This window comes from Oenanthe melanoleuca, chromosome 19 (genome assembly GCF_029582105.1).
Source record: "Oenanthe melanoleuca isolate GR-GAL-2019-014 chromosome 19, OMel1.0, whole genome shotgun sequence".
Classification (NCBI taxonomy): Eukaryota; Metazoa; Chordata; class Aves; order Passeriformes; family Muscicapidae; genus Oenanthe; species Oenanthe melanoleuca.
This window is the reverse complement of record NC_079352.1, coordinates 10275237-10302215: the sequence shown is the minus strand read 5'-3', so window position 1 is coordinate 10302215 and position 26979 is coordinate 10275237. Positions and strand designations below refer to the sequence as shown.

The window sequence follows — 26979 nt, the reverse complement described above, 5'->3', positions numbered from 1 at the left end:
CTCCCAGCCTGGCTGGAGCCAAACCTTGTCCCCAAACCCATCTCCAGCCAGCTGGAGAAAGAGCCACCCACCTCATCCTCCTTGTCCTCTTCCATCCTGAATGTGTCAGGCTGCCCAGACAGTCCTGGATGCAGCTTTCCCAGACCATTCCACAGGGGATAAATGCATCTGGGGGGATCCAAGGTCACCTTGTGCTGTGCTGCTTATGGCATAGCTGGGCCAAAATTGCCCTCCAGATCCCAGAAGTCCATGCCCAGAATGCCTAAAACTGAGCATCCTGCAGAGACAGGCCCTGGGCTGCTGGGATAGTCACACCTCTGTCCCACAGGCCTCATCTACTGGGAACTCCCAAGATCCATCTCCTGCCCGGACTGCAACCCAGCAAGCCTGGAGGATGATTCACCAGGCTTTGATTTCACTGAGGATATGTGAAAATCATGGCAACTCCCCCTTTTGACTGCAGAACTGAACCCAAGAGGAGGGTCCAGCCCCCAGACCCGGGGCCAATGTGCTCTCAGCTCTTTCCACAAAAGGTGATCTGCGCCTAGAGATGTTTGCTGGAGCTCAGAGCCCATAGCAAGGACTTGACTTGGCCCTGGTCTGTACTGAGCAAATACTCATTACTTCAGCACCTCATCTGCAAGGGCCCATACAAAAGGCACCTTCCCCTCCAGCCCCACTGTGCTCCAGGCTTCTCCCACCACACATCGGCTCCAGATCTCCATAGGAGGCTATGCTCTGTCTGACCTGGGACTCATTTCTCATTGCCAGCTCTACAAACCAGAGCAGTGCAGAGAGGGCATCACCTCTACACTCCTGGCAGTGTCACTCCTCAGCCAGTCCTGAATTCCCTGTGCTGCAGCTGCTCTCATCCCAGACCAAGTGCAATTTTTGGTCCCTGATGGTTTTCCACTATTTGTTGCCAGAAAACAAAACTTGAGCTTTCCAGCTCCAGGATTATCTTGGGGAAAAAGAGGTTATTTCACAGAGCTACTGATCGAGGACTAGGCCCTTCTTGGTCAGTGACTGCTGCTGAACTGAAACAGAGTAACTCAAGCAAGAGCATCAGCTAAGGAATCCCTCAGGAGTTCAAGTGTTGGACACTAAGCTGACATTTGTTACAGTCAGATCCCCAGAACAGGAGGCTGCTTGTCCATCCCCCCTTGTGCACAGCCTGGTGCTGCCTCCCAACCACACCAGCAACAGGCTCATCCTGTTCTGCCTGCCCTGAGCCCAGCAATAGCCAGTGGATGGTCCTGGAAGCTCCATCCTGCTACTGCATCCCTTGTACAGGACCTGCAGGCCCAGGGCTTTATGACCTCCACAGGAAGCATTGGCCATCACCGTATCTGCTCCATCCAGCTGCAGATTTCCCACAGGGAAGGATCCCGTCCCAGCACAGCCAGGGCAGGATCTCCCTCTTGAGGCAGGAATACAGCCCATGGCACAAGCAGTGACAATCACAGGCTCTCAACAGTGCAGCACAGGCAAGGGGCAAGTGTGAGCCCCCCCACCTCACCACCCTGCAGTGGTGAAATCAGTGACAGAGTGACAGCTGCACCCAGCCTTGACCAGGCAGTGAGTTTTATTGAACTATTTGCACAGCTATTTCCCAAATCCCCCCTTTCCCACACCAACTGCAAAAAAGCTTGGGGACTATGATTAAATGCCTTTTCCCAGCTCCACTCACACCCTCCCCCCTGTCAAGGCTCAGATAAATGTCTGTGGTCTGTGGTGTGGCAGAGTCCGGAGGTACTGACTGAGGGGAGCTGAGCCAGCACACTCCAAGTCCTGCCCCACTTCCCTACAGGATAAAGCTCAGGTGTTCTGGAGCAGCCACACAGCACTGGGATCTCCAGGCAGGCCCTTCAGGTTTTTATGGCTGTGTCCCGAGACTTGTAGGCCACACCACGGCTCTTCAGCTCTCGGACGATCCCTGCAGCAAGGAGACAAACACATTTCACTCTTCTGGAATAAGAAGCACTGGGAACAGCTGGTGGTTCTGTCATGTAGAACTGGACAATCATCTTCGTTTCACAGAATCATGGAATATCCTGAGTTGGAAGGGAGGGAGGCACAAGGATCATGGGAGTCCAGGTCCTGGCCCTGCACAGACACCTCAGTAATCCCACCCTGTGCATCCCTGGGAGCATTGTGTAAATACTCCTGGAGCTCTGCCAGCCTTGGGGCTGTGACCATCCCCTGGGGAGCCTGTGCAGTGTCCAGCACCCTCAGGGGGAAGAACCTTTCCCTGATATCCCATTTAAACCCTAACCCTGGGTATTTCAGATGTGCCTGGGCTGTGTCAGAAGGTCTCAGCTTCTGGCCTCATGTTTCCAGCTCCTTCCCAATGCAGAGCTCAGTCAGAAATAAGGAACCTTGGATTCCAGACACAGGCATAGCTTCTACCCCAGGGGTTTGGGATTCACTCCTGGCTCAGCAGTCTACTCTGGGGCTACATACTGGGCAGGAACTCAGCCGGGTGGATGATGCCATTTCTACATTCCAGAGATAAATCAAATCCTCTGCGCCCTCCACTCCACTTGTGAACACACAAATCCACCATGGCATGAGCCTTCAGTGCAGGAGGAGGGGTGTGCTCACTGGGATTGCCTCAACAGCACCCCATCCTGCAAAACCCTTTTCTATGAACAAAACTCCATGTTTTCCTGGAGCTGAATGGTTTGAGATGTGCTCATTTCCAGAATCACTCATTAATCCCAGTTTATCCCTCTGACAGCCAGGCTTCAGTCAGCAGTTTACAATATAAACTTCTGGCAGGCGCAGTGCTGAACCCTGAAACTCCCTCTCCAGTCCTGCACCTCCCTGCAGTCACCTTTGCTGATTCCACCACATTGGGCTGATCCTGTCACTCCTGGCTGATCCCATCACCACATGCATGTTCCCTGTGCCAAAACCCTGACTCCATCACACAGGTATACCTTGGGGCAGGCGGCCAGTCACGGACACTGCGTAGACACCTGGCTTGAAGGTACCTATGGGAAAGAAAACCCCGAGTTACCCCACAAGGAGCAGCCAGGTGGGAATCCTCAATGTGTGCAGATGTCCTGTCACTGGGGGCAGAACCCCTTCCACAGCCCAACCAGCAGCTCTCGCTGCCCCTGAGAAGGGTTTGCAGAGAAGGGATCTCCAGCTTCCAAACTACTCACTGATCCGCTGCCACTTGGAGACCCAGCTGTCCTCAGGGCTCATCATGGTTATGATCCTGCGGGAGGAATGGCAGTGAGGGGACATCTCCCGGCTGGGTGACCCCACGGTGCCACTTCAGTGTCCCCAGGCTCCCGGCCGGGCCCAGCCCCACTCACCCATCGAAGGAGGAGCTGGTGCAGTCATAGACCATCTCCCGGTTGCCCTTCATCTGCAGGTATGTCTCACAGTTGTCACAGCCATCATACTCGAACTGGTCGATGGTCTAAGGGGACACGGGTGTCAGGGACCGGGACCGGGACCGGGAGCGGGAGCTGGGTGGCCGCGGGGCCGGGAAAAGGGAGGGAACCCCGGGAAGGAAGGCTCAGGGCAAGGCCGGGGCAGACGGGCAGCGCCCAGAGGCTTCAAGAGGCAGAGAAGGGAGAGAGGCCCGGGCGGGGAAGGGCCGGGGCCGGAGGAACAGACCAGGCCGGGGGGGCATGAGGGCCAAAACGGATGGGGAAAGGGCCGGGAAGGGCAGAGAGGCTCGGGCTGGGCGAGAGGGAAGAGAGCCGGCGCAGGGAAGGGCCGGGGCCGGAGCGGGGAGGCGGGACAGGGAACGCCGGGGCCGGGGAGAAGGGTCCGGCAGCGGCTGCAAGGCTTAAGCCGGGCGGGGGAAGGCCCGGGGCCGGCGAGGAGCAATCCCTGTCCCTGTCCCTGTCCCTGTCCCTGTCCCTGTCCCTGTCCCCTTCCCGGTCCCACCTTGACGAGGGAGCAGAGCAGGCAGGCGCGCAGGTGCCGCAGGTCCTTGGGGACGGTCTCCAGCGAGATCGCGGCCATCACTGCCCCAGCCCCATTCTGCGGCTGCGCCCCAGCCCCGGCCCCGCCCCGGAGCGGGAACGGGAACGGGAACGGGAACGGTAGCGGGAAAGGGAATGGGCCCGCCCCGGATCGGGATCGGGAACGGGCCCGCCCCGAATCGGGAACGGGATCGGCCCCGGCCCGAGCTCTGTCACGGCCGGGCCGGGAGTCCCTCCCCGCGGACTCCTCCGCCAGCGCAGCCCCACGCACAAAGATCAAACGCAGGCAGCAGACCGGTACATGGATAAATATATTAGTAAATAAATATATTTCTGAGCACATCAGCATATTCACACATCTTTGTGTTTATCGGACATAAATACACAGTTTTACATATATATAAAACGTATTTTTTTTTTTCCTGTGTGTGGTCTTTTTTTTTTTTATTATTTTTTTTTTTCTTCCTGGGTCATAGTTTATTCCCAAACCCTGAGAGCCAGGATAGACTCAGAAAGAAAAAAAAAAAAAAACGACACAAAAAGCAACAACAAAACGAACTGATATTCACATTTCTATAGGATCTGAAGGATCTGTGCAGGAGGGGAGATATCCAGCCAGCCCGACCATATGCCCCGTTCAGGGGGTGGGAGCTCCTGGGAAGGGGGTCCCTGGGGAAGGGGTTGGCCTTCAGTTTGGATAGGGGGAGCTTGGGATGCTCTAGCTTCTTTCAGTTTTCGGCTGTTACTTTGGATGCAAAGACGGAAAATGAGCTCTGCGTCACTGCAGGGATACCGGAGAAACTCCAGCAGGAGTAGAGCCCACAGGCACCAAGCACTCAAAAGCATCAGTCAGTAGCCAGAGGTAAAGAACTGTGAGGAACCATTCCTTATTTTCTCAGATACTGCTTCTTCCCTTCCAGGCAGCCAAGGTTAGTGATCCATCTACTACAGGGATCTCTGAAACCCAAGTTCCCAGAGAGTTCCTCCCTCTCCTCCCCCTGAGCCCCCACCGAGGCAGACGTGAACAGGAGCATAAGGTCAGGACAGGGAGACACTCAGAAGCTGCCCTGGCAGCCTGGTAATACTGCAGTGGGAGTGGAGATGGTGCACAAGTGCTGACCACTTTCCCAAAGAACCTTATGACTCACAAATTCAGGCATCTCCTCTTTTGTTAGGGATAAGGAGGAAAAGAGAGGACTTTAGAGCTGCACTTGTTCATCTGAGCAGTGAAATGCATCTGTGGAGGCTCTCTGCCTTCCTGACTCCTAAAAACAGCAGTGGGAGCACCCTGACTTCACAATCCTCCCCCCTCTGTTAAGCCTCTGAGCCCTCCAGTATGGTAAAGGATGTGGGGAGCTGGTTCAGACAAGCCACAGACCAGGAGCACAAGAAGCCAAATGGGGTGAATTCAGATTTTCCTCTAGTTTAAGACTGACTTCTCTGCATGGGAGAAAACTTCTGAGCTTGTGTCTTCTGCTTGTGCTGTAGGACAAGCAAGAACCTGGAAAGGTCTAAATGTAATTCTGCTGGGTTCTTTGATGAAAGAAATTCAGCTCTTCCCTAGACTGAAAGGTGCTATTGGCTGATCACTTGACTGTCAAGGACTGATTAGCAGCTGTGACAAAGATGCCTTTTTTCAAGGATTAAGGGCAGCAAACCCCATAAAAAGCTTTCCTGCCAACAAAAGAAGGTAGAGGATTATCCTGACCTGGGACTGCATCACTGGAATGCTCTCTTGAGAAGCTGCAGCTTCAAAGGAAGACACAGGAAGCTTTAGTGAGGAGATGGGAAAGTCTGTCCCTACATGAAGTTTCAAATTGTCAGCAGTTATCTTCAGCTCTGGTGTTGTATCCTCACCAATGCTTCCTTGTGCTTGGAAGCACTTGGTGCCATGGAAATGTGCACTTCACATGGGAATCTGGCTGATTCTTTGGCCTGACTGATCATTTAAGGCAATGACAGGAATTCTCTGTTTGAAAGCTGCATGGGTTCTGTATGTTCTGAATTTGGCAGGTTGTATTTTGCTTGAATGTCTGCAAATTATGAGATGTAGGAAATAAGAACTAGTGACATTCAGAAAAACCCAAAATATTCATAAATGGAGGGAAGGAGGAACGTAATAAACCAGAGCCTGATTATTTCTCAGGTTTTCTCCCTGAATCATCAGAATATTGGAAAAGACAGAAACATCCTTTTGAAGGATTTCAGGATTTCTCAGAATATGAAGTTAAGGCTGGGTGATGGATAGGGCTCTGCTTGGCATTTATTAAGGAGGCTTTTTCTGGGAATTTTTTTGGTGTCTTGGGGCAATGAGAGGAAGGAGAGAAGCAAAGACACAGGAACTCCAGGATTTTCCTTGACTCCTGTGATGGGGACATCTGGGATATGTTTGAAATATACTCTTAACAGGGCTGGCCATGACAGCTATTTGAGGGTAGGTAGAGGAGTTAGAGGGTGAGTGAGAGACTTGTTCACATTGCCAGATGAGAGGGTGGATTCTTTGCAATGGAAAGAGTCTGACCCAGCTCTTTCCCCGAAATGCTGATGTCCCTGTCTTCCCCTCTCCTGCTGCTGGCAAACACAGCCAGTGGCTGAGATGGCGTCAGCTGAGGGACACTGAGGTGATCAAAAGTGGTGAGAGCTCTTGGTTTCCACTGAAGTCAGAAGCAGCACCTTGCAGGGCAGCCCTGTGAGTGGTGAGATGGAGAATAGCTTGTTCCTGTGTCTGAAATAAGCATGGAAAAGTTAATTGAAGAAATCTGGCTTTTGACCTAAGTGAGGAAATGAAGTCAGGAGCTACCAGGCCACAGAAAGTAATTTCTGCAGCTTTTGGTCTCGAAGGCTTGTTTATTTTTGCAGTGTTTAGCAAAACCTTCTGTGGCATGGAGACGCCAAAATAGCAGCTTGCACTCACTCGGTGAGCTCTCCCTGGGAGCCCTGCCCAGCTGGGAGCGACGCCACGGCATGTGGAGGGGCTGCCTGGGCCTCAGAGGAGCAGGGCTCTGCTGGGTCACTGCCAGGGCTTGGGGATGTGTCAGGAGACCACAAGTGGCCCGTTGCTCTTGGCAGTCCGTGTCTCAGCAGGGCAGGGCTGGGCAGAGCCAGATGTCAGCAGCTCCATCAACATCTGTGTCCACTCCACTCCCAGCGAGCAAACAGGCCAGTGTTTTATTAAACTGAGTGTTCATGGACATCCTGGACCTCATCTTCAGATCCTGCATTGAAAGAAAAGGAGAAAGAAAAGTGTCAGCTACACCTGGCTGAACATTCCCAGGCTCTGCAGAGGCTGGGGCCTTGACCCTGCAATCCAGAGAACAGCTGCTACAGGAAAAACCACTAAATGAAAGCTAAAAAAGCCACTAAGCCACTGAAACAGGCTCCCCAAGGAATGGTCCCAGCCCTGAGGCTGCCAGAGCTCCAGGAGCATTTGGACAACACTCACAGGCACAGGGTGGGACTGCTGGGGTGTCCTGGGCAGGGCCAGGGACTAGACTGGATGATCCTTGTGGGTCCCTTCCAATTTAGCATATTCCACGTTTCTCCCAGTTTTTCAGAGGGAATTTTCTGGCCACCTCCCAGCCAGTTTATTCCTCTAAGGTGAATAAAATCTTAAGACATCAAGCTACTCTTTATATATTTCAGAAGAGGCAGGCTAAGGGCACCCCAGGATTCACATCACTACTAGGTGTTTGCTTTTGAGGCTTTTTGATATTTGCTCTTTGTGAAAATCTGTGCACCTGATTCAAAATTTATTAGAAACAGAAAATAATACCAATTCATACCTCACAGAGCCAGGGGGCAACAGAAACTCCAGGTAATAAGAGCAGAGAGCAGTGATGCAAGACAGGAATGACACATGTTCCACAGTGTTCAAGAGGTTGCACCAATTGCTTCTGAGCCCAGGTCAGGCCCGGGCTCTTTCTCAGCCCCTTCTGACTAGAGAATTATTGACAGGCAGGTGCTGAGCAGTTTACTTGGAACTATCCAACAAAAGGGCTGCCTAAAAAGGTGTACCCGAGTCACTGCTCCAGACAGCCCCTTTCTCTTGATAAGTCACTACCTGTTGTCAAACACACCATGGTCCCTTCCCAGATGTCTCTCATGCCTGCCCAGAACTCTTACACAAGGTCAGCACAGCCTAGCAAAGACATACAGGCATTATTTTTCCTATTTCCCTTTTCCTGAATGTTTCTGAGATCAAAGAAATGCCCCCTTAGAGATTCATCAAGGGCAATTTAAAACAACTTTTCAGAACAGTCACAACAAATTCTTGTTGGTTATACTTCACCAGCTGTAGGAGCAGAGTCTTGAAAATTAAGTATGTGGGAAGAAAACAAACAAATGAGATTCTGCTTGGAAAAGTGTAGCTATTCCATGTAGGAAATGGAATGCACATGGTGTTCCACATGTCCACGCGTGCAAGCAGGGCCATAGTTTCTGAAGACAGAGTTTAAGCGTATCTTGCATCTGTGACTTGAGTCACCAAGTATGTGGAATAAGCCATTTCTAACTGCTTCTCTTGTCACCAGCTTATGTGCAACCTAAAAAGAGACTATCCAGCTTCAAGCCCTGTGTGTTCACATGCCTTCAGTCTCAAACATTACTAGAACATTTTCTGAAAGCTGTGCCTGCATAACTGTTCCTGTTTGTGCTAAGAAAAGATCATGCACTGGGAGAGGTGAGAGAACCCCAGCTGCTGGACTGGCCATGGCAGGGCAACAACCTGGAGCACACCTTGATGGTACCTCAGCATTCGTGTTCTTTGGGCATTAGGTTTTAAGGGTGGTCTTTTTCTGCCCTCTAATCCCTTTCCCCCTCCCTAGTAAAGATCAAAGATGTGACATGAAAGGGACTCAGGATAAGCAGAAGGGATGAGAGAGGGAGGATTCTGAGAGCACTGCAGGAGGTGAGATTTCCCAGGGAGAGAAATCAAGAGATTTCATCAGCCTGTACTCGAGTAATGTGGCTGTTCTGGGATGCTTTCTGGGTGTGCCAGGGTGGCTCAGGAAGCCATCCAGCTGCAATTCACTGCCAGTTGTCTGTCTTCCCTTAAGAGTATCCATCAGCATTGCTCCAGGATTGATTCTCCAGGGACACAATTCCCAGATGTTGTCTCTCCCAGGCAACAGAAGAGTCAGGGATGCACCTTTATGCAAGCCTGCCAAGAATGGCTGATGGAGATGCTCAAGGAAGAGGCATAAACTCCAAGATCATGCAAGGCTCTTTGGGATCATCCACAGCATTATTCCCTGTAATGCCAGTGCATGGCACTGCCTGCACAAGTGGAATTTCTCCAGGGGCTGTGGACCAAGATTCAGCCTCATCTGGCAGCTGGGCAAGGTAAGCACACACCTGGAGGGTGCTGCATCCCACAGGAGCACCAGCAGCTTCTGGAAGCCCTGGTTTAGGAACTTCCTGAGCCAGAGGGTGGATTTGCATCTCTACATTTGCTGCCTCTTGATCTGGGCTCTCAAAACCATTTTACTTCTGGCATCTACATCCCCTGGGCAACCAGCACCAGTTTCAATACACACCATGTGTTGCCTTTTGGCTGTTTTAAAGCTTCTGGTTCCCATTTGATGCCATCAATTACTTTATTCTAAGTACTCTCTTATCTGCCTTCTCCTTTGCTCTCCTAATTTCATCCTCTCTTTCATATCCTCTACTAATCACTTTTTTTCCCACATGAAAGCCTCACTATTCTTTCTATTTTCTCAGAAAAACCCATCACTGGGATTGTACCTGATACTTTTCTGCTCTTCTTCCAAGCCTGTTTTCAAGTTCTTTTTCCACCCTTTTTGGTGATCAGGAGCTGTGAGATCACCACAGGCTTACACAGCTGCATAAAACCACTTTCTGCTTGTCCCACATAGTTCCCAGCCAGCTAATGATAATGATAGTGATGATGATAACAATAATGATAATCATATAATGTTGTGATTTTTTATTTAAAGTGAGTCTGCTCATGTGTGGCATTTTGTGCTACTTAGAGGGGATTTCACTCACCACTCTCTCACCCCACAGCTCAGCAGCAGGAGATCCTCCTGTAACACTGTATCCAACTTTAATGCTAACATCCTGATGGATTTTATGTTAGACACTTTGCTATCTCCTCTCCTTGTCCACGATATTTATGAGTTCGCTGGCAGGTTCAGACAGTTGGAGAATTCCACTTTTCTCCTTCTCTAAGTAATTCCCCTCCATTAAGTCTGATCTGCACTCTTGTCTCCTTTTTTATTGAGTTATTTACCTGTGGGAGCACCTTCTCTTTTATCCTTTCAGAGCTTCCTTCCCCTAAAAGATCTGCCAGGTGTTACCGCTCCCTACAAAAACCGGGTTGCCTCCTCCCCTGGTTTTCACATTCAGCCATGTGCCTACAAGTCAGACCCTGTATTTGAATTTTTAGCAATTTGCTTGGCTGGAAAGTCAGGCTCATCGTTCTGTGGCTTCAGCTATTTCCAGCTGATATTGCCCTCAGCTCTTCCTCCTGGCTCTGGGCATGGGTAAGAGATTGCAGTTCACAATTAGGATTTATCAGCTGTGTGCCTGAGCCCTGCAGGATGCCCAGTGGGCAATCTGTACCCCTGGCAATTTGTTACTCTCCACTGTATTTCAGAAGTGCTTAAACTGGTGATTTGATTCTTGAGGGATCCTGCCCCCCTGCCCTGAATGGAGCTGTGCCAGGTGAGAACGTCCCCAAGCACTACCCTGGTGACCACTAATGCAACAAAGGCAGTTTGCTCTTCTGCTCTGCACTTACAGCCCCTGAACATCCCTCAGACCCCTGTTACTCCCTAGATCTGAAGAACTCCAGGCAGCCTTCTCACTTCTGATGGAGCTGAAAATGTTTACATTAATAATCTGTTCTACACAAGTTGTTAACAGAAATATTTCCTGGCCTATCTCTCCATGGCTCTGCACTTCACTTGGCATCCAGCTCTGTTCTGATTTCCTTCTCCAACCACACCGTGGCTTTGGAAGAACAGTTTCCGAGTGTCCTCCCTGCCCTGCTGCTTGACCAGCCCTTTTCTGGGGCTGTAAATGATCCCTGTGCCCAAAAGCATCTTTTGACTGCTTATTTTAGCAATATTCTCATAAGACTCTCCTGTCTATGTAGGTCCTCTTTGCAGCCTGTGCTGATGCAGTGTTATAATCCTAATGCCACCCTCCTTCTACTTGGGGGCAACTGGGGATTTTTGTGTCATTACTGGACTTCACACTGTCCTTAGAGCAGTGTGTCTCCCATGCCATGAGAAGAGACGCTTCTCCTCTCTGTAATTTCACCTAGGAATTACAGGGTCCCACTGTTTGCTTTTCTTTTAAACTAGATTTCTGAAAAGTTTATGTCAAAACTTTAATTTAAAGCTGGGCTTTCTAATTCATCCACTTATATTTTTAGCCTCATGACATTTATCTGGAGGCAGACATGCATTTTTCCTTGGTCTCCTTGTCTGTGGTTTGTGTCCTGCTTGCATGGGACCTTCTATTGAGATTGTTCTTTGCTCTTTTTGACTTCTTCTCTATTGATTTATACTTTTCCCAAGATAAAAAAACAATATTATTATAACTCAGAGGTTGTGTTATGTCAACCAATGTTTTCAGATTGGTGGCTTTTCTGCATAAGCCCTGCACAAGCTCTGTGCTCTGTCCTCTGCTCTAATAAAGTTAAATCCTGAATCTGTGTAGTCTCTCAATCTTGCAAGGGAATTCTGACTCTCTGGCTGGCCCTGAAAGCATCTACAGACACTACTGCACTAAACAGACAGATTCACAGCACTTTCAGATATATTGGTCCTTCTACCTGCTGGAATGGCAAGGAAACAGGGAATGAAGGCTTGGTGTGCTTGGCAAAGCAGCTGGCACTGGCTCTGGGTGGGGGTCAGAGGGTCATCAGGAGGTAGGCACTGGCATGATTTCCAGAGAGACAGAAGCATCCCAGCACGGACCTTGCAACGGTGCAGACTCCTGCTCTTGGAGCCCTCCCAGGTTTGGGAGCTCAAAGTAAACCCTGAGCAGTGTGCCCTGAGCCAGGAGGGCTCTCTCCATGTGGGGTACCCTGGGAGGGCATCGCCACTCAGAGCTCCCTGTAACCAAAGACTCTCTGCCCTGATGCCTCCTTTTATCTCTCCGAACACCAGCATCCCTCCAAGCCTTGGAAGAACCTCCCTATCACCTATCTGCAGCGTCAGGCACTTCTGCACCTGGGAAAAGTATCTGTTCCTGGGAGTCTGGGAGGCCAGAAGGCTGCAGGGAGCCAGGACCGTGCCCATCCAGCCTCCCCGGCCCCACCGCCGCCGCTGCACCGGGAGCCTGGGCGTGGGGTGGGGCTGGATAGACAAGCACTGGGAGGAAGTTATTATCTCTGCGGCACAATGGGCACAGTGAGTCACGAGTTTAAGGCCAGTGTTTTAACACAAATTAGACAGCCAGATCTGTGTTTGGTACCTAAATCAAAAGGATTTGCCCGAGGACCTGCAATGAGTCAGTGGCAGGGCGAGGAAGGGAGCCAGGCTCTGCTCCCAGTCAGCACCTGCCCCTGTTGACTTGCTGCCTTCAGAGGACCTGAGAGAGCAAGGCCTGGGAGCTAAACTCAGGTTCTTTCAAAGACACTCGTCTCAAAGGCATTTTCCCTCTCTTTGTGAGAGACATGCAGCAGTTAGGCAGAGGGCCAAACTTTAATTACATCTGATTTCCAAAAGACACTAAAAAGTAACTCCCACGCAACAGAGGCAGGTGAGAAATGAGGGATGTGCAAATCCAGCAACTCAATTAGTCTGTTCTACTACCCCGGGCCACACACACTTCCTTTCTCACTGATTCCAGTTAGCTGGGCTTGGCTAAAACAACTGGAGCCCAAAAAGACTTAATGATAACGACTCTGCCAATAAGACAAACAGACTGGGGCAAGGACACTGAAAAACGTGGTCCCACCCCTTCCTTTGGGAGATATTCCAACTGCTAGAGATGTTTAATTAAAATTAGCCATCTTATTTCTCAGCTCTAGTATTTCAGGGTTTAATGCACTCTTGAACACACTTGGTCATCATTCAGGCCATCACCCACACAGGTGAGCTCTGGAATGCTCTTGCAGCCAAAGCTCCTGTAGGAAAACCCACCAGGAAGGTACCAGGTGTCCTGGCAGCTGGACTTCCTTCAGCAAACAGGGCTCCCCCCATTCACCTGCTCACTGTCAGGAGATGCAAAGGCCAGACTTACCCTGACCACCCTGCTGAGATGGGCAGTGAAGGCGGACACTCAGACTGTGTCTGGGGGCGCCCATCCCTGAGAAATCTGCAGGAACTGAGAGGTTTCTCTCCCGTCCTGACAACCCCTCCTGCTGCTTCCTCAGCTCGGAGCTGGACTGTGGCACTAAACACTTCCAGAGCAGCCGGGAGCCGCTGGGCAGGGGAGTGCTCGGGATCAGGGGCTGGGCTTCAGGAGAGCAGCGGTAGCCAGCAGGACGGCCAGGAGGAAGGTGAGCGTCACAGGCTCCGGGCTCGGCTGAGTCCTTGGCCAGGACAGCGGGGTTGGGCTCCAGGGGACACTTTCTTTTCCTTCGGTGATGCCTGCTCTGTAAGCTGTGTCTGGGGGGCAGCGGGACAGGGGGTGTGCCAGCTGCTCCCAATTGTCTGTTGGCATCTACACTGAAGTCCAACCTGTCTGGAGAAGTGGAGGGGCTGTGAGGGGGCTCCCGGCCTTCCTTGGGACAGGTTGGCTGTCCCACTGGAGCTGCCTCCTGCAGCACTCCACTGCTTTCCAGAGGCTGCTGAGAGTGATGGCTTTTCTCAGTCCTCTTTTGTGTCCGAGCACTGTGGAAGGCAACCTTGGCCCCAGAGTACCGGGATTTGCGTGGCCCCGGCCCCTGGCTGGCCCGCCCAGGGGGACACTCTGCATCCCGCCTGTAGTGGTGGTGCTGGTGGTGGTGGTAGTGGACGTGGCTGAGCACCTGGGGCTTGGCTGGAGCAGCCCCCCCTGGCACCATCAAGTCCAAGGAGCGCGGCCGCCTCTCCCTGGGCGGCCGCAGCTGCTCCTGGCCGTGGTCCGTGGTGGGGCCCTCGGAGCTGCAGTACACGAAGGGATCGTAGTCGCTGCTGAGGGAGCTGCGGAAGGTGGAGCAGCTGCCGTGGATACCCTGCAGGCTGACATCCGTGCAGTTCAACATGGAGTCACTGGAGGAGCCGTGGCAGGGCCCCGAGCTGGAGTCGCTGCCTGGCCCGTCGGCCAGGTACCCGCTGTGCTCCGTCAGATAGCTCTCCCCAGAGCCGCTGCTGTTGTGCTGGTGCCCATGGCCAAGGCCCCGGCGCAGGGTGGGTGCACGGTGCTGCTTCTGTGCCAGGGCTGCCTTGGGCGCCAGACAGGGGGGCTGAGGCTGAAGGGGACACGTCCTGTGGGGTGCCAGCGCCTGGCCGCATGCAGAGGGGGTGGGATGCTGCTGGCCCAGCAAGCCCGGGGCCAGCGGGGCCACGTGGCCGCAGGCCAGCAGGGAGGTGGCTGGTCTGTAGGGCATGTAGTGGATGGTGCCAAAATCCAGCTGGGAGAGCTCTGGAGAGTGGAAGAAGGGGTTGCCGTGGGCTGGCTCTGAGGGAAAGCTCCTGAGGTTCCTCTGAGGGTATGCGTGTGGGAGGTGGTAAAGGGCATGTCCTGGATGCTGGCGGAAAAGGTGGAGTCGCCGCCCAGGCTCCATGTCCTGAGGGACCAGCCTGGAGCTGGCAGCCATGGCCTGGTCCCCTGAGTCTCTGGCTGTGAAGAAAGAAAGGAATATCCAGCACGCGTCCTACAGCCCAGAAGGGAGTATCTAACACAGGTCCCACAGGCCAGCTGCAGTAACCCCCAGCAGTGATGCTCCACTGCCCTCCCACTGTGGCCTCAATCCCACCTGTACTCTGCAACTCCTCGCTGCCACCACTGAACCACCCTGATGGTCCTGCACCCTCAGCACTCTCCCTGCTGTTGTGACCCCCAGATCCCACCTTCCCTTCCCCACAGGTCCCAGGACTGGAATCCCTCCTCTTGGGGCAGGTCCCAGCCCAAGCCCATCACCTTGCTGTACCCTGGTGGGCTCACAGGCTCTCCATGCACTCAGTCCCCTGTGCACAGGGGCACGAGGACCTGCTGATCCATCTCCTAAGAGTAACTGGAGCTCCTGGCACAATCCTGCACCCAACCCTGTCCCCATGCCATGTCTGAGCCATACCAAGAATATTGAACATGCAGAGTGGACACGTGTGGTGTTGCTGCAGCCAAGGGTCCACACACTCCCGATGGAACTCATGCGAGCACGAGATGATCCGCAGTTCCTAGAATGAAGTGGAAAGGAGGAGGATGAGCAAGGAGAACCATGTTCCAAGACCTGGATGATGGAAGTGAGCTTTGAAGGACATACAGATGTCTAACAGTAAGGGATCTGCAGCCCAGCTGTGCACGGAGGAGGCTGTGGAGCACCTCTGGTTCTGCTCAGTGAACATCCAGAGAGGTGAAAGCCCTCGGCAACAGGGAGATTTCAGGCTGGGTGCTCTGGTGCAGCAAACCCAATTTTACTCTATTTCAATATGGGCATTTAACCCCACAGCCACAGCTGGAGACCTGCCTGGAGAAACAACTTCAGCAGAGCTTTATGGCGCAGGGGCAGGTGCACCTCCATGGATGCAGTGCCTGTCCAGCACTCAGGAGTTCAGAAGGAAGCATCTCCCAGGCCTCTGGCTCCTGCCACGCTCAGTCCCACGGCTGACCCCTCCACCTGGGAGGCCAGAGCCATGAGTGCCGCAGCCCAGCCCAGCCCAAAGCCTACCTGGCCCTCGCTGAACTCCTCGAGGCAGATGGCACAGACCGGGGCGGAGCTGCAGCTGCTGGCCGAGTCCCAGCGCGGGGCCGGCCGCAGCCGCGGCTGGTAGCGGCGCGTGGCCAGCTGCCCGATGGCCTGCAGGGTCTGCTGCTGCACCGAGTCCTGTGGACACACAGGGGCTTGAGGAGAGGTTCAGCCTGACTCTGCCCTCCCATATTCCAAATGGGATTATCAGAAATTTGGGGACGATACTCATCTGCAGAGGTGACTTTCTGTCTAAGCTGACTCAGCCAGAGTAGGCTTTGTCACCAGCAGGAGACATCTGGCCCTAGACATTCAAATCACTCAGCAGTGCTGAATTTTTGATCCCCAAAGGACTGTCTCTCTATAGGACAAATGGGATAGTGTCAAATATGGAAATACATCTGACTCTGGGAAGATGATTATTTTATTTGTTAATTTCTATTAAGAATACTAAATCATACAATCACAGAATTTTGGAATGGTTTGGATTAGAAGGGACCTTAAAGCTCATCTTATTCCACTCGCCTGCCATGGGCAAGGACATCTTCCACTATCCCAGGTTGCTCCAAGCCCCATCCAACCTGGCCTTGGGCACTTCCAGGGATCCAGGGACAGCCATAGCTTCTCTGGGCACCCTGTGCCAGGGCCTCACCATCCTCACAGGGAAGAATTTCTTCCCACATCTAATCTAAGTCTCTCCTCTTAGTTTAAAACTGTTCTTCCTATCCTATCACTATCTGCCCATTTCCTCTCCCAAAAGGTGTCTGTTCCTGCTTTTCCTGTTTTCCTGTTTGCTCAGACATGTCTACTCCATGAGATCCCTACCTGAGTCCTGTTCAGCTGGCACTTTGTGCGGACAACAAAAATTAAAATGATGACGACCACAGTGCTGACCACTGTGAGAAGAATCCACACGTCGTAGTCTGGCTGTTGGATAAAACAGGACAGAAATTACTCTTGTATGGAAATTACTCTTGGTGGGAGTTAGAGGCATGGGGAATCTCCATCTCTTCTGGACCATTAGCCTTGGAAAATATTATCCTTAGCTCTTTGCTCTTTACAGGTAAAAGAAAAAAAAACAGTTCAGTCTTTTCTGCACATCCATACAAAAATGGAATATCTCTGTCTTGCAGCATCTTAGCTCCCTTGAGACCTTGGTCTAATGTAGCACAAGATGAGAAAATCAAGGCTTGGTCTTACTTCAAGAGACAGAATCCCCTTGCCTCACTCATGATGGTAAAGCAAAAGAAACTAAGTAAGCTGAAAGTGCTTTTGAGCCTTTACTTGCAGCAGGTCTGAATGCTACAGACAACTCCTGCAACTCCTGCAATAGTGATCCCCATCCCCAACGAGGGAGGTTCAGCTTCTCTGGGAAAGCCCATCAAGTTGGGAGGGAGCATAGAGGAGGCAGTAAGAGGCATGTGCCTCTTACCCAAGCTGGTGGCTCCTTGACCTCTATCTTCACATGGGCCTCTCTGTTCTTGTTCACGACACCCATGAGGAGCTCAGCATCGTGGCCCCTGATCAGGACCACGGGCTGGCTCAGGCCTCTGGGCTTCCTCAGCTGCAAAGAAACAAACACAGTGAGGGCTGATCCAGAACAGCATGAAACAAGGACAATCCCAGCCCCCCCAGGCACATCCCTTCCTCATGATGCTTCTCACAACACTTCAGAGACTGACTGCTCCCCCAAGTTTACACTATCCTTCTATGATCAATCAGATGGAAGCTTCTCTTTTACCAATTTTCCAGCATGGACTCTTTCCATTTTACCTGCTGGTGACTCCTCATGCACAGCTGGTCATTGCTTGGTGTCTCTTGAGCTGCTTTCAAGCCCTTGTGCAAAAGCTCTTGGTCCCTCCTCTTCCCTGTGGAAGTGCCAACTTGGCAGCACTGCCAAGTGCTGCCCTGACCACAGAAATGCTTCCTCTGCACTGGACCCGTCCACTTCCCCTCCTCCCTAAGGACATTCTGCTGTTCCTGGTCACACCTGCAGTTTTCCATTGTGGTCCAGGCAGCCTAGCACAGGCTGGCTCAGTAAGTGTCTGAACCTGCTCTCCTCCAAACTGACCTGGATCAGGGTGGCCATCAGATCCAGTAACCCATTCCCATACCCTGGAGGGATACCTGGGGGAATCCAAAGGTCAGTGGACAGGAATGGAGATGTGAATGGAGGTGCAGATGGTCAGGAAGACCATGGAGGCAAGGTTGAAGGCTCTGAGTTGCTGATAGGATTTGATACTCTTGGCTTTAGTATACCAAATGGGAAAGCTGGAAAAGTGGGAGCCAAGGCTCAGGGTAGGGATCAGAGACTGGGATCTGAGCAACCTCGGCATCACCTCATGCATTTGCTGTTGTGTTTCTCTAGCACCAGAAATTAAGTTGTAAATGCATGAAAGAGCCACGATCCAGTAAAGAGTCAGCCTAGAGTTTGGAGGAGGTCAGGCACCAGCTCCCCTGTCTGTTCCCTACCTACAGCTGGATGTTTTTCATATCCCTGGATTATCTGGACAGGGAATTGATTCTCTTCCAGAGGTGACAGCAGTGCTGGGGAAAGAGACCTTTGGAGGTGTCTAAACCAAGGTAAAGCAGGGGGCTGTGACTTTGGCTTGAAAACCTGAGAAATCATCCTTCCTGAGGTACACTGGGCTGTCTGGACTAGATGGGATGGGGAAATTTATGACTTCCCAAGAGAAAGCATCCAGCTCCTTGCAGAAAAGTTTGATTGACCAGACAATGCCTTTTAAGAGCATGGTTGGTGCCATGGAGAGTGTCTGTATGGGCTAAGAGCCAACCCTAAAACCAGCAGCATCCTCCTGGGACCTCCCACTGGTGACTGGGGGGTTCTGCCCTGAGCACATCTGGGGTGGGACAGGAACACTGTGTTTTAGCTGAAGGTTTCATTGTGGTCTGTACCTGATCAGCAGCACTTTCATCATCGGTGATGTCGAAAAGGATCGCACGCGCTCCACGCTCCCCTGCCAGCTTTGCCTGTCCAAAACAACAGAAGCTTCAGTGGACATTTTGTATTGTAACCTGTGTCCACACCTGCCACTGGATCTGTGTCTGTCTCCTGGGCTCTTGCCAGGAGAAAGAAGCACCTGCTTGGACTGAGGAAACCATTCCCACCTTGGTTCCTGAGCTTGTGTTGGGCTGCAGTGCCTGCTCTTGCCCCGTGGCTCACGGGTGGTTTCCTCCCAAAGTTGTGGAGGTGAACTAGTTGATGGTTTTGCAGTCACAGCAACACACAAACCTAATCATTCCCCAGCTGTCCATGTGCCAGGTGCTCCTTTGTTTCAGAGCTGGATTTGCTGGGGAGGAACATGCAGCCCTGCTAGCCCTGCTGACCTCCACCAACAGCAGAAGCTCCCACAGGTCCCCTGTCACCTGGCAGCACCAGGCTGTCAGAGGGCTTGACTCCCACTCATGCTGCTGTCCCTGGTTCCCCCTGCTCATCAGGGAGAAGCTCAGGTGGAGCCAGGGCTGCAGGTCTGCTCTAGGATAAGGAGTTCGATGGCTTTCCCAGCATGGAGGGACAGCTGAGCCCCACCTAGCCGAGCACACATGCCACCCTGGTGAGGTAACCAGCCAGGACCTCAGGGATCACCCACCTCCTCTCAGGCAGCCCCGGGAGATGGAACATGAGCAGAAGGCTGGGCTGGGCTGTGGCTGCTCAGGCAGAGCCCTTTGATCTGAGCAAACAGGAGCAGCATTGCCAAAGCCCAGCTGGGGACCACAGGGCACTGCCCCGCTCCTGCTGCGCTGGCAGGGCCGGGACAAGGGATGCAGCATTCCCAGCTCCAGCCCTGCTCCTGGGTCACCTCAGAGAGGGTCTGCCTACAGGGAGGGGAGTGCAGCTGCAGATGGTCAGGAACAGGCAGAGGTGGAGGCTCTGAGCTGCTGATGGGATTTGACACTCGTAGGGAAACTGCAAAAGTGGGATCAAGGCTCGGGACAGGGATCCTAGACTGGGGTCCTGCCTGGGATCAAAGGAACCTCAGTCTTTGCCAGCATATTCAGGGAAGAGGACTTTTCAGGGAGTGAATTCCATCTGATAGTCAGGCTTTGATGAACAACAAACAGCTCTACAAAGATTTTATCCTGCTAAAGACACTGATTATGGGGCAATGAACTACTCAGACTGGAGAAATGACTTTTCCCAACACCTTTCTAACTCCTGTTGCAAAGGACACAACTTCTGGTGACCAGGAACAGGGCTCAGGGAAGGGCTGGAGCTGTGCCAGGGCAGGGTCAGGCTGGAGATCAGGAAAGTTTCTTCCCCCAGAGGGTGCTGGGCACTGCCCAGGCTCCTCAGAGAATGGACATGGCCCAGAGGCTGCCAGAGCTCCAGGAGCATTTGGACAGCGCTGCCAGGGATGCACAGGGTGGGATTTTTGGGGAGTCTGTGCAGGGCCAGGGGCTGGATTTGTGGTCCCTGGGGCTCCTTTCCAACTCAAGTTATTCTGTAATTCTGTTCAAGCCTTTCACTACCTCCTTGATACAATAATTTTCTCAGTGTTTGCTGTCTTTGTGCTGTATCTCTTCAGCCACATGGCACAGCCAAGCTCACTCTTTGAGGATTGAAACACTTCTGGTGCAAATAGGTATATACAGGATGATTTTGGAGATCTCAGCAGTCTGTCAACCAGACTTGCAATCACTGATTCAATCAGAAATTAAAAAAAAAAGCCCCCCAAAAATTTACAAATTATGCTCAGAAAGAAAAATAAATGACTTTGAATTGATTCCAGAGGTCCTTCCCATGCCTTCCTCTCCTCTAATGCTTTTTCTTCTGGTTTTAGCTTTGGATGCTGAAGCAGTGATAGAATTTAGGAAGCAGGGAAGTGCCTCAGGTGGCTGGTGGAGTTCTCGTGCTGAGCTGGCCAGGGCTGTCTGTGTGCAGGGCTTGGCTGGGTGACAGCTGAAGCAGAGGTTGTGATAACACTGCATATGGCTATTTTTATCATCATTGATACAGCCCTGCAATTCCACATGCAAAGCTCTGCCCCAAGACACACTTGCCAGGAAAACAAGGTTACTGCTCCAGCCAGCACCAGCCACATCCCACAGCTACACCCCTGCTCCAGAGGAGGAGTGTGGTACTGGGATTTTGAGGAAGAGACTTCTAAGCTGCCCATGGCAGCAGCTTAGAATGAGATGATTTTTTGAGGTCCCTTCCAGTCCCAACCATTTTGTGATTCTCTGATCACGATGTTGGAGGGAGGGAGCTTGGCAGAGGCTTCAGGAGGATGGAAAAGCACACAGGCAGGAATTGCAGGGGGTGGAGGGTCCATGATATAAGGCAGGGCCTAGGGATGTGGCCAGCTTAAGGAGCACCTGCTCTGTTTCATGGCTAGACTACTATTTGTGACAGAAGAACTATGATCCTCCCTTGGTGAGATTTTAGAGCAGGAACACCTGCAGGATGCAACTACTGTCATGTACAGCTGGATGTCAAAATCCAGTGTTGGATCTGGCTCTGGTAATAGAGTAGTGATGACTGATGGCCAGTGAACTCAGTCTACCAGGTGAACTGAGGGTTTGTTTGCTTTGGGGGGTTTAGGGGTCCTGGAGAGGGGATGAAGGTGGATGAGCAGAGTGCAGCAATGTCTTGCCCCCTTGTGCCAACCTTCCTCAGCTGATCCCTGGACTCAGTAACACACTGGTACTTGCAGGGCTGTGATCACAGTCTCAAAGATGAAGAACAAAGCTAGTGGAACAGTTGGACTCCCAGAATCCCAGAATGGTTTGGGCTGGAAGGGACCTTGAAGTTCATCTCATTCCACCCCCTCTTATGGCCAGGGACACTTTCCACTAGACCAGATTGCTCCAAGCTCCATCCAACATGGCCAAAGTTTTGAAACCTTTTAAGGCTCTGAAATGGAAGATGGGCCTTTGCAGCTACTTTGTCCTCCTGTTCATGATCCTCTACAGCAGCTGCACAGACGAAACATCCTGGGGCACCTGGCACCACTGTCATGTGATGGTCACCTCTGGATGGACATGGGAGCGCTGGAGACACCTACCCAGCCCTTTTCCTCATGTCTATCACAAGCTGCCCAGGTGGGCCCAGGCCATTTTCCAGGTGTGGGGGAACTGACAGGAGGGTCACAATTCCATCACACTGGCTCATGCCAACAGCTGTCACCAGCTTCAGAGCAGCAGCATCCCAAATTTGGGCTAGGCAACCCAAGAAGGGATAGGTACTGCTGCCTGGCTGCCCATGCAGTCAGGGGGAACCAGCCCTGGGATGGCAAATCCATCATGGCATCACATCCCTTTTCTTGCTTTTGATGCCACAGTCTCTGTGAAAAAACCCTGCTGTGCAGTAGCACAAACTGGGTCTGAGTTTTGCCTGCCTTCTTCAGCTGAGCTGCAGGGAACATGGAAAAGGACCCTGTTCCTGTCCTCACCATGTCATCAACACCAGGAAGAAGGCAATAGGGTGGAATCACCTGAAGGCAATCCAGGTAAAGCCAAGAAGACCTGAATAAGAGGGTTTTCATGCCTGTACAATACCTGTACAAGCATGAAAATAGCCCAACATTTGGTAGTAATACAATCAAAAGAAAAAGCCAATGTCATCCTTATCCATGCAACTTAATCAGAGTCACAAGGATTTTAAGACTTAAAATGACCCTTGTTCCTACCTGACTTCCTTATTACCAGAGAATTGGACCAGTGACCTCAGCTTTTGGCACAGGAACTGCTGTTTCATTGAGGTGCCTGCCTGATTCAAAGACCTCTGAGATCTCCCAGGGCCTGAACTGTTAACAAGTCACGATCCACCACTAGTTCAGCTGGTCTGCATTCATCTCACTGCTCAGCACTGACTCTTCTCGTGCCTCATCCAGTGAAGTATTACAGCATTAGTTTTGGAAACATAGCCACAGAAGATGTTTTCTGTGCCCATGTTTTCCCACAAGCCAGAGAACACAGAGAAGCACAGACCTCCTCACAGATCAGGGAGCAACGTGAGGCTGTAAAACAGGAGGCAGCCAAGAGTCTGGGATGTTGGGTAAGTCTGAGAATCCCAGAGCTGCCAGGCTAGGGGGAACTCCACACCTTTTACAAAGTCAGGCAGTCCAAAAGGTCAAGAGATGGGTGTTTGGGATGGCTGGCACAGCATCTCTCCCAAAGGACCCCTTCTACCAAAGGGTCCTTCTTCAAAGGATCCTCCTCTGTCCTCATCCTTTCCTCCACTTCCCAACAGCTCTTTCCTACCATGCTGCCTCCTCCTCCCGTTTCCTTTGCTGTACCACAGGTTTCACTTTCCAGACTGATGCCATTTGATGCATTTTTGCACTTACCTTGTTGGCCAGGGACAGGCAGGGGTTGGGATCCCGATCAGGCTGTTCCAGCTTGACGATGGTGATGAATCCCGACTCCGTGTGCTCATCCTCGCTGGTGTTGCACAGGGATAGTGGGTGGGACTGTGGGGCAAAAGCAAAGGGAATCTCAGATCCTGGGGCTCAGCACTGCAAAGGCGGCTCAAGCCCACCCTGCAAACCCTCTGGACCTGCCCAGAGGTGTAGGACCCCCTGTTGCTGAGTGTCACCATAACACTGCTACATCCCATGGCCCTGGCAGAGCCAGTGAGGCTTTGAATGACACACAAGAACAGTCACTGACCCAGCTGAACGTCACCCCAGCCATTACAACCACCACAGTCCCCCCAGAGCCTGGCTGGACTCTGTGGAGCTGCACAACTTCCAGCTGTGCCCCACTGATGCCCCTGGCACTGGGCTTCCCAGGAAGGGGCTGGCAGACACTCCCCTCAATCCCAGGGTTACACCCATTACAAAAGTGCCAGGAATGCTGTGGGCAGTGACAGGGGGGCTTTTTGCTGCCTGTGCACTGATTCAACCCAGCACCAATCCTACATCCACAAGCATTCTGCACTGCAGAGCTGGGAGGCACCACAAAGCCACAGAACTGCTTTTGGTAGCACCAAGTCTTGGGCATCAAAACTAGAACAGGTCTAACAAAACCATGAAAGTCAGTTAAAACCATCAAATCCTAAGATGACAGCATGGAGACCAACTGGTTCTAATGTCTAATGCAAATGTCTGTGGCTGTGAGTTCATTCCAACTCCTAATCATGTCTGAAACTGCTTAAAACCAAAGTAAAAGCAAAGGATTTCAGTGAAATTTGAAATATTTTAAAATAAAAGTTTGTATCCTTTTGTCAAAACACTGGTCTACTGGAAGGTGTCCCTGCCCATAGCAGTGGGGACAACTGGATGATCTTTAGGTCCCTTCCAAGCCAAACCATTCTAGGATGCTACAATTTAGACATCAGACTTCAGGACATCAGACAGAGTGCAATTCTACCAAGTCAAGCACCACAAACTCTAGAAATCAGGTTTTCAGGGAAGCAATGGGATCTGTTACGGCTTGGAGCAGTCAGGAAAGCTCCCAAAAAGCCCCTGCTCCCTTGGAGTATTGACAGGCACTGCCTTGATCAACACCAACACAGCATCCAAGTGCCCAGGATCCCACTGGAATCACCCAGAACACCATGGCTTTGTGCTATGCTTGTCTGGCTTGGGTTAATATGTGATCATGGCTTTGGGTTTATATGTGCTTGTCACAGCCACAGAAAAACACCAGTGTGCCTTTTGGGATAGCTCCAACAGCTCAGAGGGACCCCTGAGCTTTCTGTGGGCTGCTCCTGGAACCTGGGGGAGCAGGGAAGGACCTGGGAGCTATGTCTGATCCTGGCTGTGACACTCATAGGGCAGTGGCAGCCTCGTGTGCTGAGCTTGGAGCAGCCTCTCTGTGACCAGGACTGCTGGGCCTGATCCCAGCACCAGGGTGAGGGGGCCTGGCACAGTGTGGCTGCCCCTGGATCCCAGGAAGTGTCCAAGGTGAGGCTGGACAGGGCTTGGAGCAACCTGGGATAGTGGAAGGTGTCCCTGCCCATGGCAGGGGGTGGAACAAGAAGAGCTTTAAGATCTGTTCCAACCCAGGCCATTCCATCATTCCATGATTAAGATGAACACCAGGAATATGAGCAATGGGCCAAGCTGCTGCATTCCAGCATATGGAAAATGCTGGCAGCTGGTCTGGAGCAAGACCCAGATGATAAATCTGGACAAGACCTGCTGAGACCCTTCCCACACCAGCAGCTGTCCAGGGAGCTGAGGCAGAGTACTGGCCCCTCATTATCTGTGCTGAGCCCCTCACACACATGGGGAGTCTTCTCAGCACCCTGCAATGCCCAGGGGCAGCTCAGGGGCATTCCTGGGGAAGGAAACAGGCACCATTCACCACAGCCACACACACTCTGCTCCAGAGACCTCTTCCCTCAGCTCCTACTGTTTGTTGCTGTACAGGCAACTCCTCCAGCAGCAGCACAGCAGCAAGACATGGCTCTTATTTTCTATATCCTTCAACGTAATATCTTGGCATTCCACTGCCCTGTCCCTGGCATTACAAGTGAGGGATCCTGGCTGCACATTGTGCTCACAGGACAAGAGCAAACCCGAAAAATAATCCAAGGATGGTGTGGAAAAACAAATATTGTAAGACTGCTCAATGCAGAGGACTCGTGGCCCACGTGTGGCTGCAGAGTCAGGACCCCTTGCTCCCTCCTGGAGCAGATGGGCTCCCAGGCCCATCCCTCTCTCTGCTGGGCTGGCACCTCTGGGGCACTGACTGCCACAGCTATGGGCCACAGCTGCTTATGTGATCCAGGAGACAACAAAATCTGACTGCTGGAGAGAGAGGGTATGTCTATACCCAAAATCAGAGAGGTTTCATACATGCTGCCTAAATCCCACCACACTCCTGCTCCAGCACTCCCAGCTCAGGTTATTATGCTGGAGCCTACAGTGCTGTTCCAGCTGGGATTTCCTGGTGGAAGTTGAATTGCTGCTCTGCCAGATCCTTCTCCCAGGACAATCCCTGCCTGCTTCTGTGATCCCAGGGTGGCCTGGGATCAGCTGGCAGGGTTTGGACCCACTCCTGGGTGATTCAGCCCTGCAGCTCTGTCCACACCCTGGCCCTGGTAAGACACTGTCAACGTGTGACCCCCGGCTTTATCACTCCATCTGTTTCTGTCACCACATCCCTCCTGTCACACCTTCAGAGAAGACACAGAGCTCCTCCTCATCCCTATCTTCTGGCAATCACCTTTCTGGTTTCTTGTTTCCTTACCTCATGGCTTGTCTTTCTACCTTTTATGTCCACAGTGCCACTCCTAAAATACTGAATTTCACTTTTTTAACTCCTTCTTGCCATCTTTCCCACTTTATTCCCACCAGTCCCACCACCTTCACACCAACCTGTCCCTCCCAGCATCATTCACAGGTTGCACTGAGCAGCAGAAACATGGGGAAAGGTCCTGGGGTATCAGGCAGGGAGAGGTGCCCAATTCCCACTTGGGAGCTTCATGTAGAAAACAGGAGGAAAAAAGGTGACCCTGAGAGGTCATCTAGCCCACTTTGCTGCCTGAAGGCAGGATCAGCCAGACCTAAAACATTCCTCAGAGACATTTGCTCAGCCTGTTTTCAAGACCTCCAAAAAGGGGAACTCCTCACCAACTCCAGGACTCCCTTCTCCTCCACACCAGAAAGTGTATTCCAGTGCCACACTGGAGCTGGTTTTGCTCCAGCCTGAGCTTATTAATTCTCACTGAATCAACCATGCCCATGGAAAAGAGATTATTTGTACTTTTTTTTTTCTTCCTCCCCAAGGGGCCTTTAAATATTTCTGTTCCCCTTTCTGTTCATCAAGGAATCCTGAGGGACAAGGGCTGAAAAAGGACTTGGATAAAATCCTCAGTTTTCTCTGTAAGAGAACTCAGAACACTTCCCACGCTTTCTTCATGGGGGAGGAATCAACATTTGATCTGATCTGAAGTGGCAGGAGAAATATTATGACCAACCCATAGGATTGGCATGGAAAAGACAGGAAGAGAACAAGACAGGAGAGTGTTCACCAAAGGGCTTGAGAAAAATCCTGGACTGAACTCTTCACTACATTGACCACAATCCCAGAAAAACTGCAGGCAGCAAATACCAACATGCATTTGAAGAAGTTGAGAGCAACGCAGGGAATGGCAGATTGATAATCCTGAGTTCCTTGCCAAAAGAAAAGCCAGGCTAAATAAATAACTAACTAACTAACTAAATAAATAAATAAATCAAATAGGCTAATGAAGAGAAGGGAAGAACTAACAGAGCTTTGGAAAAGGAAAGGGATGGTTCATAGAGCCACAGG

General features: G+C 51.8%; 2 protein-coding genes across 6 annotated transcripts in view; both read right to left on the bottom strand.

The window, feature by feature from the left end:
* Positions 1-1567: 1567 nt before the first annotated feature.
* On the bottom strand, positions 1568-4224 carry SUPT4H1 (SPT4 homolog, DSIF elongation factor subunit). Its single transcript, XM_056506562.1, has 5 exons — positions 3910-4224; positions 3327-3433; positions 3171-3226; positions 2943-2996; positions 1568-1936 (listed from the first exon to the last, which is right to left on the bottom strand). Exons 1-5 carry the CDS (start codon positions 3985-3987, stop codon positions 1869-1871), a joined length of 363 nt encoding a protein of 120 aa, XP_056362537.1. The 5' UTR covers positions 3988-4224; the 3' UTR covers positions 1568-1868.
* A 69-nt stretch (positions 4225-4293) lies between these two features.
* Positions 4294-26979, bottom strand: part of RNF43 (ring finger protein 43) — a 58895-nt gene continuing 36209 nt past the window's right edge. For all 5 annotated transcript variants that reach the window (XM_056506539.1, XM_056506538.1, XM_056506535.1 and 2 more), the window contains exons 4-11: positions 23064-23186; positions 18670-18744; positions 17186-17317; positions 16579-16680; positions 15736-15891; positions 15142-15244; positions 13164-14687; positions 4294-7162 (exon numbers count right to left, since the gene is read on the bottom strand). In XM_056506539.1, coding sequence (XP_056362514.1) covers positions 7119-7162; positions 13164-14687; positions 15142-15244; positions 15736-15891; positions 16579-16680; positions 17186-17317; positions 18670-18744; positions 23064-23186 — 2259 coding nt within the window. In that variant the 3' untranslated portion in view covers positions 4294-7118. The remainder of the gene's footprint in view (positions 7163-13163; positions 14688-15141; positions 15245-15735; positions 15892-16578; positions 16681-17185; positions 17318-18669; positions 18745-23063; positions 23187-26979) is intronic.

Bases quoted from the DNA above. Each gene is read 5' to 3' on its own strand.
- SUPT4H1 (XM_056506562.1), bottom strand. From the start codon at position 3,987: ATGGCCGCGATCTCGCTGGAGACCGTCCCCAAGGACCTGCGGCACCTG. The intron at 2,997-3,170 runs GTGAGTAGTTTG...TCTTTCCCATAG, and splicing joins CTCCAAGTGGCAGCGGATCA to GTACCTTCAAGCCAGGTGTC. The intron at 1,937-2,942 runs GTATACCTGTGT...TCCTTGCTGCAG, and splicing joins GACTGGCCGCCTGCCCCAAG to GGATCGTCCGAGAGCTGAAG.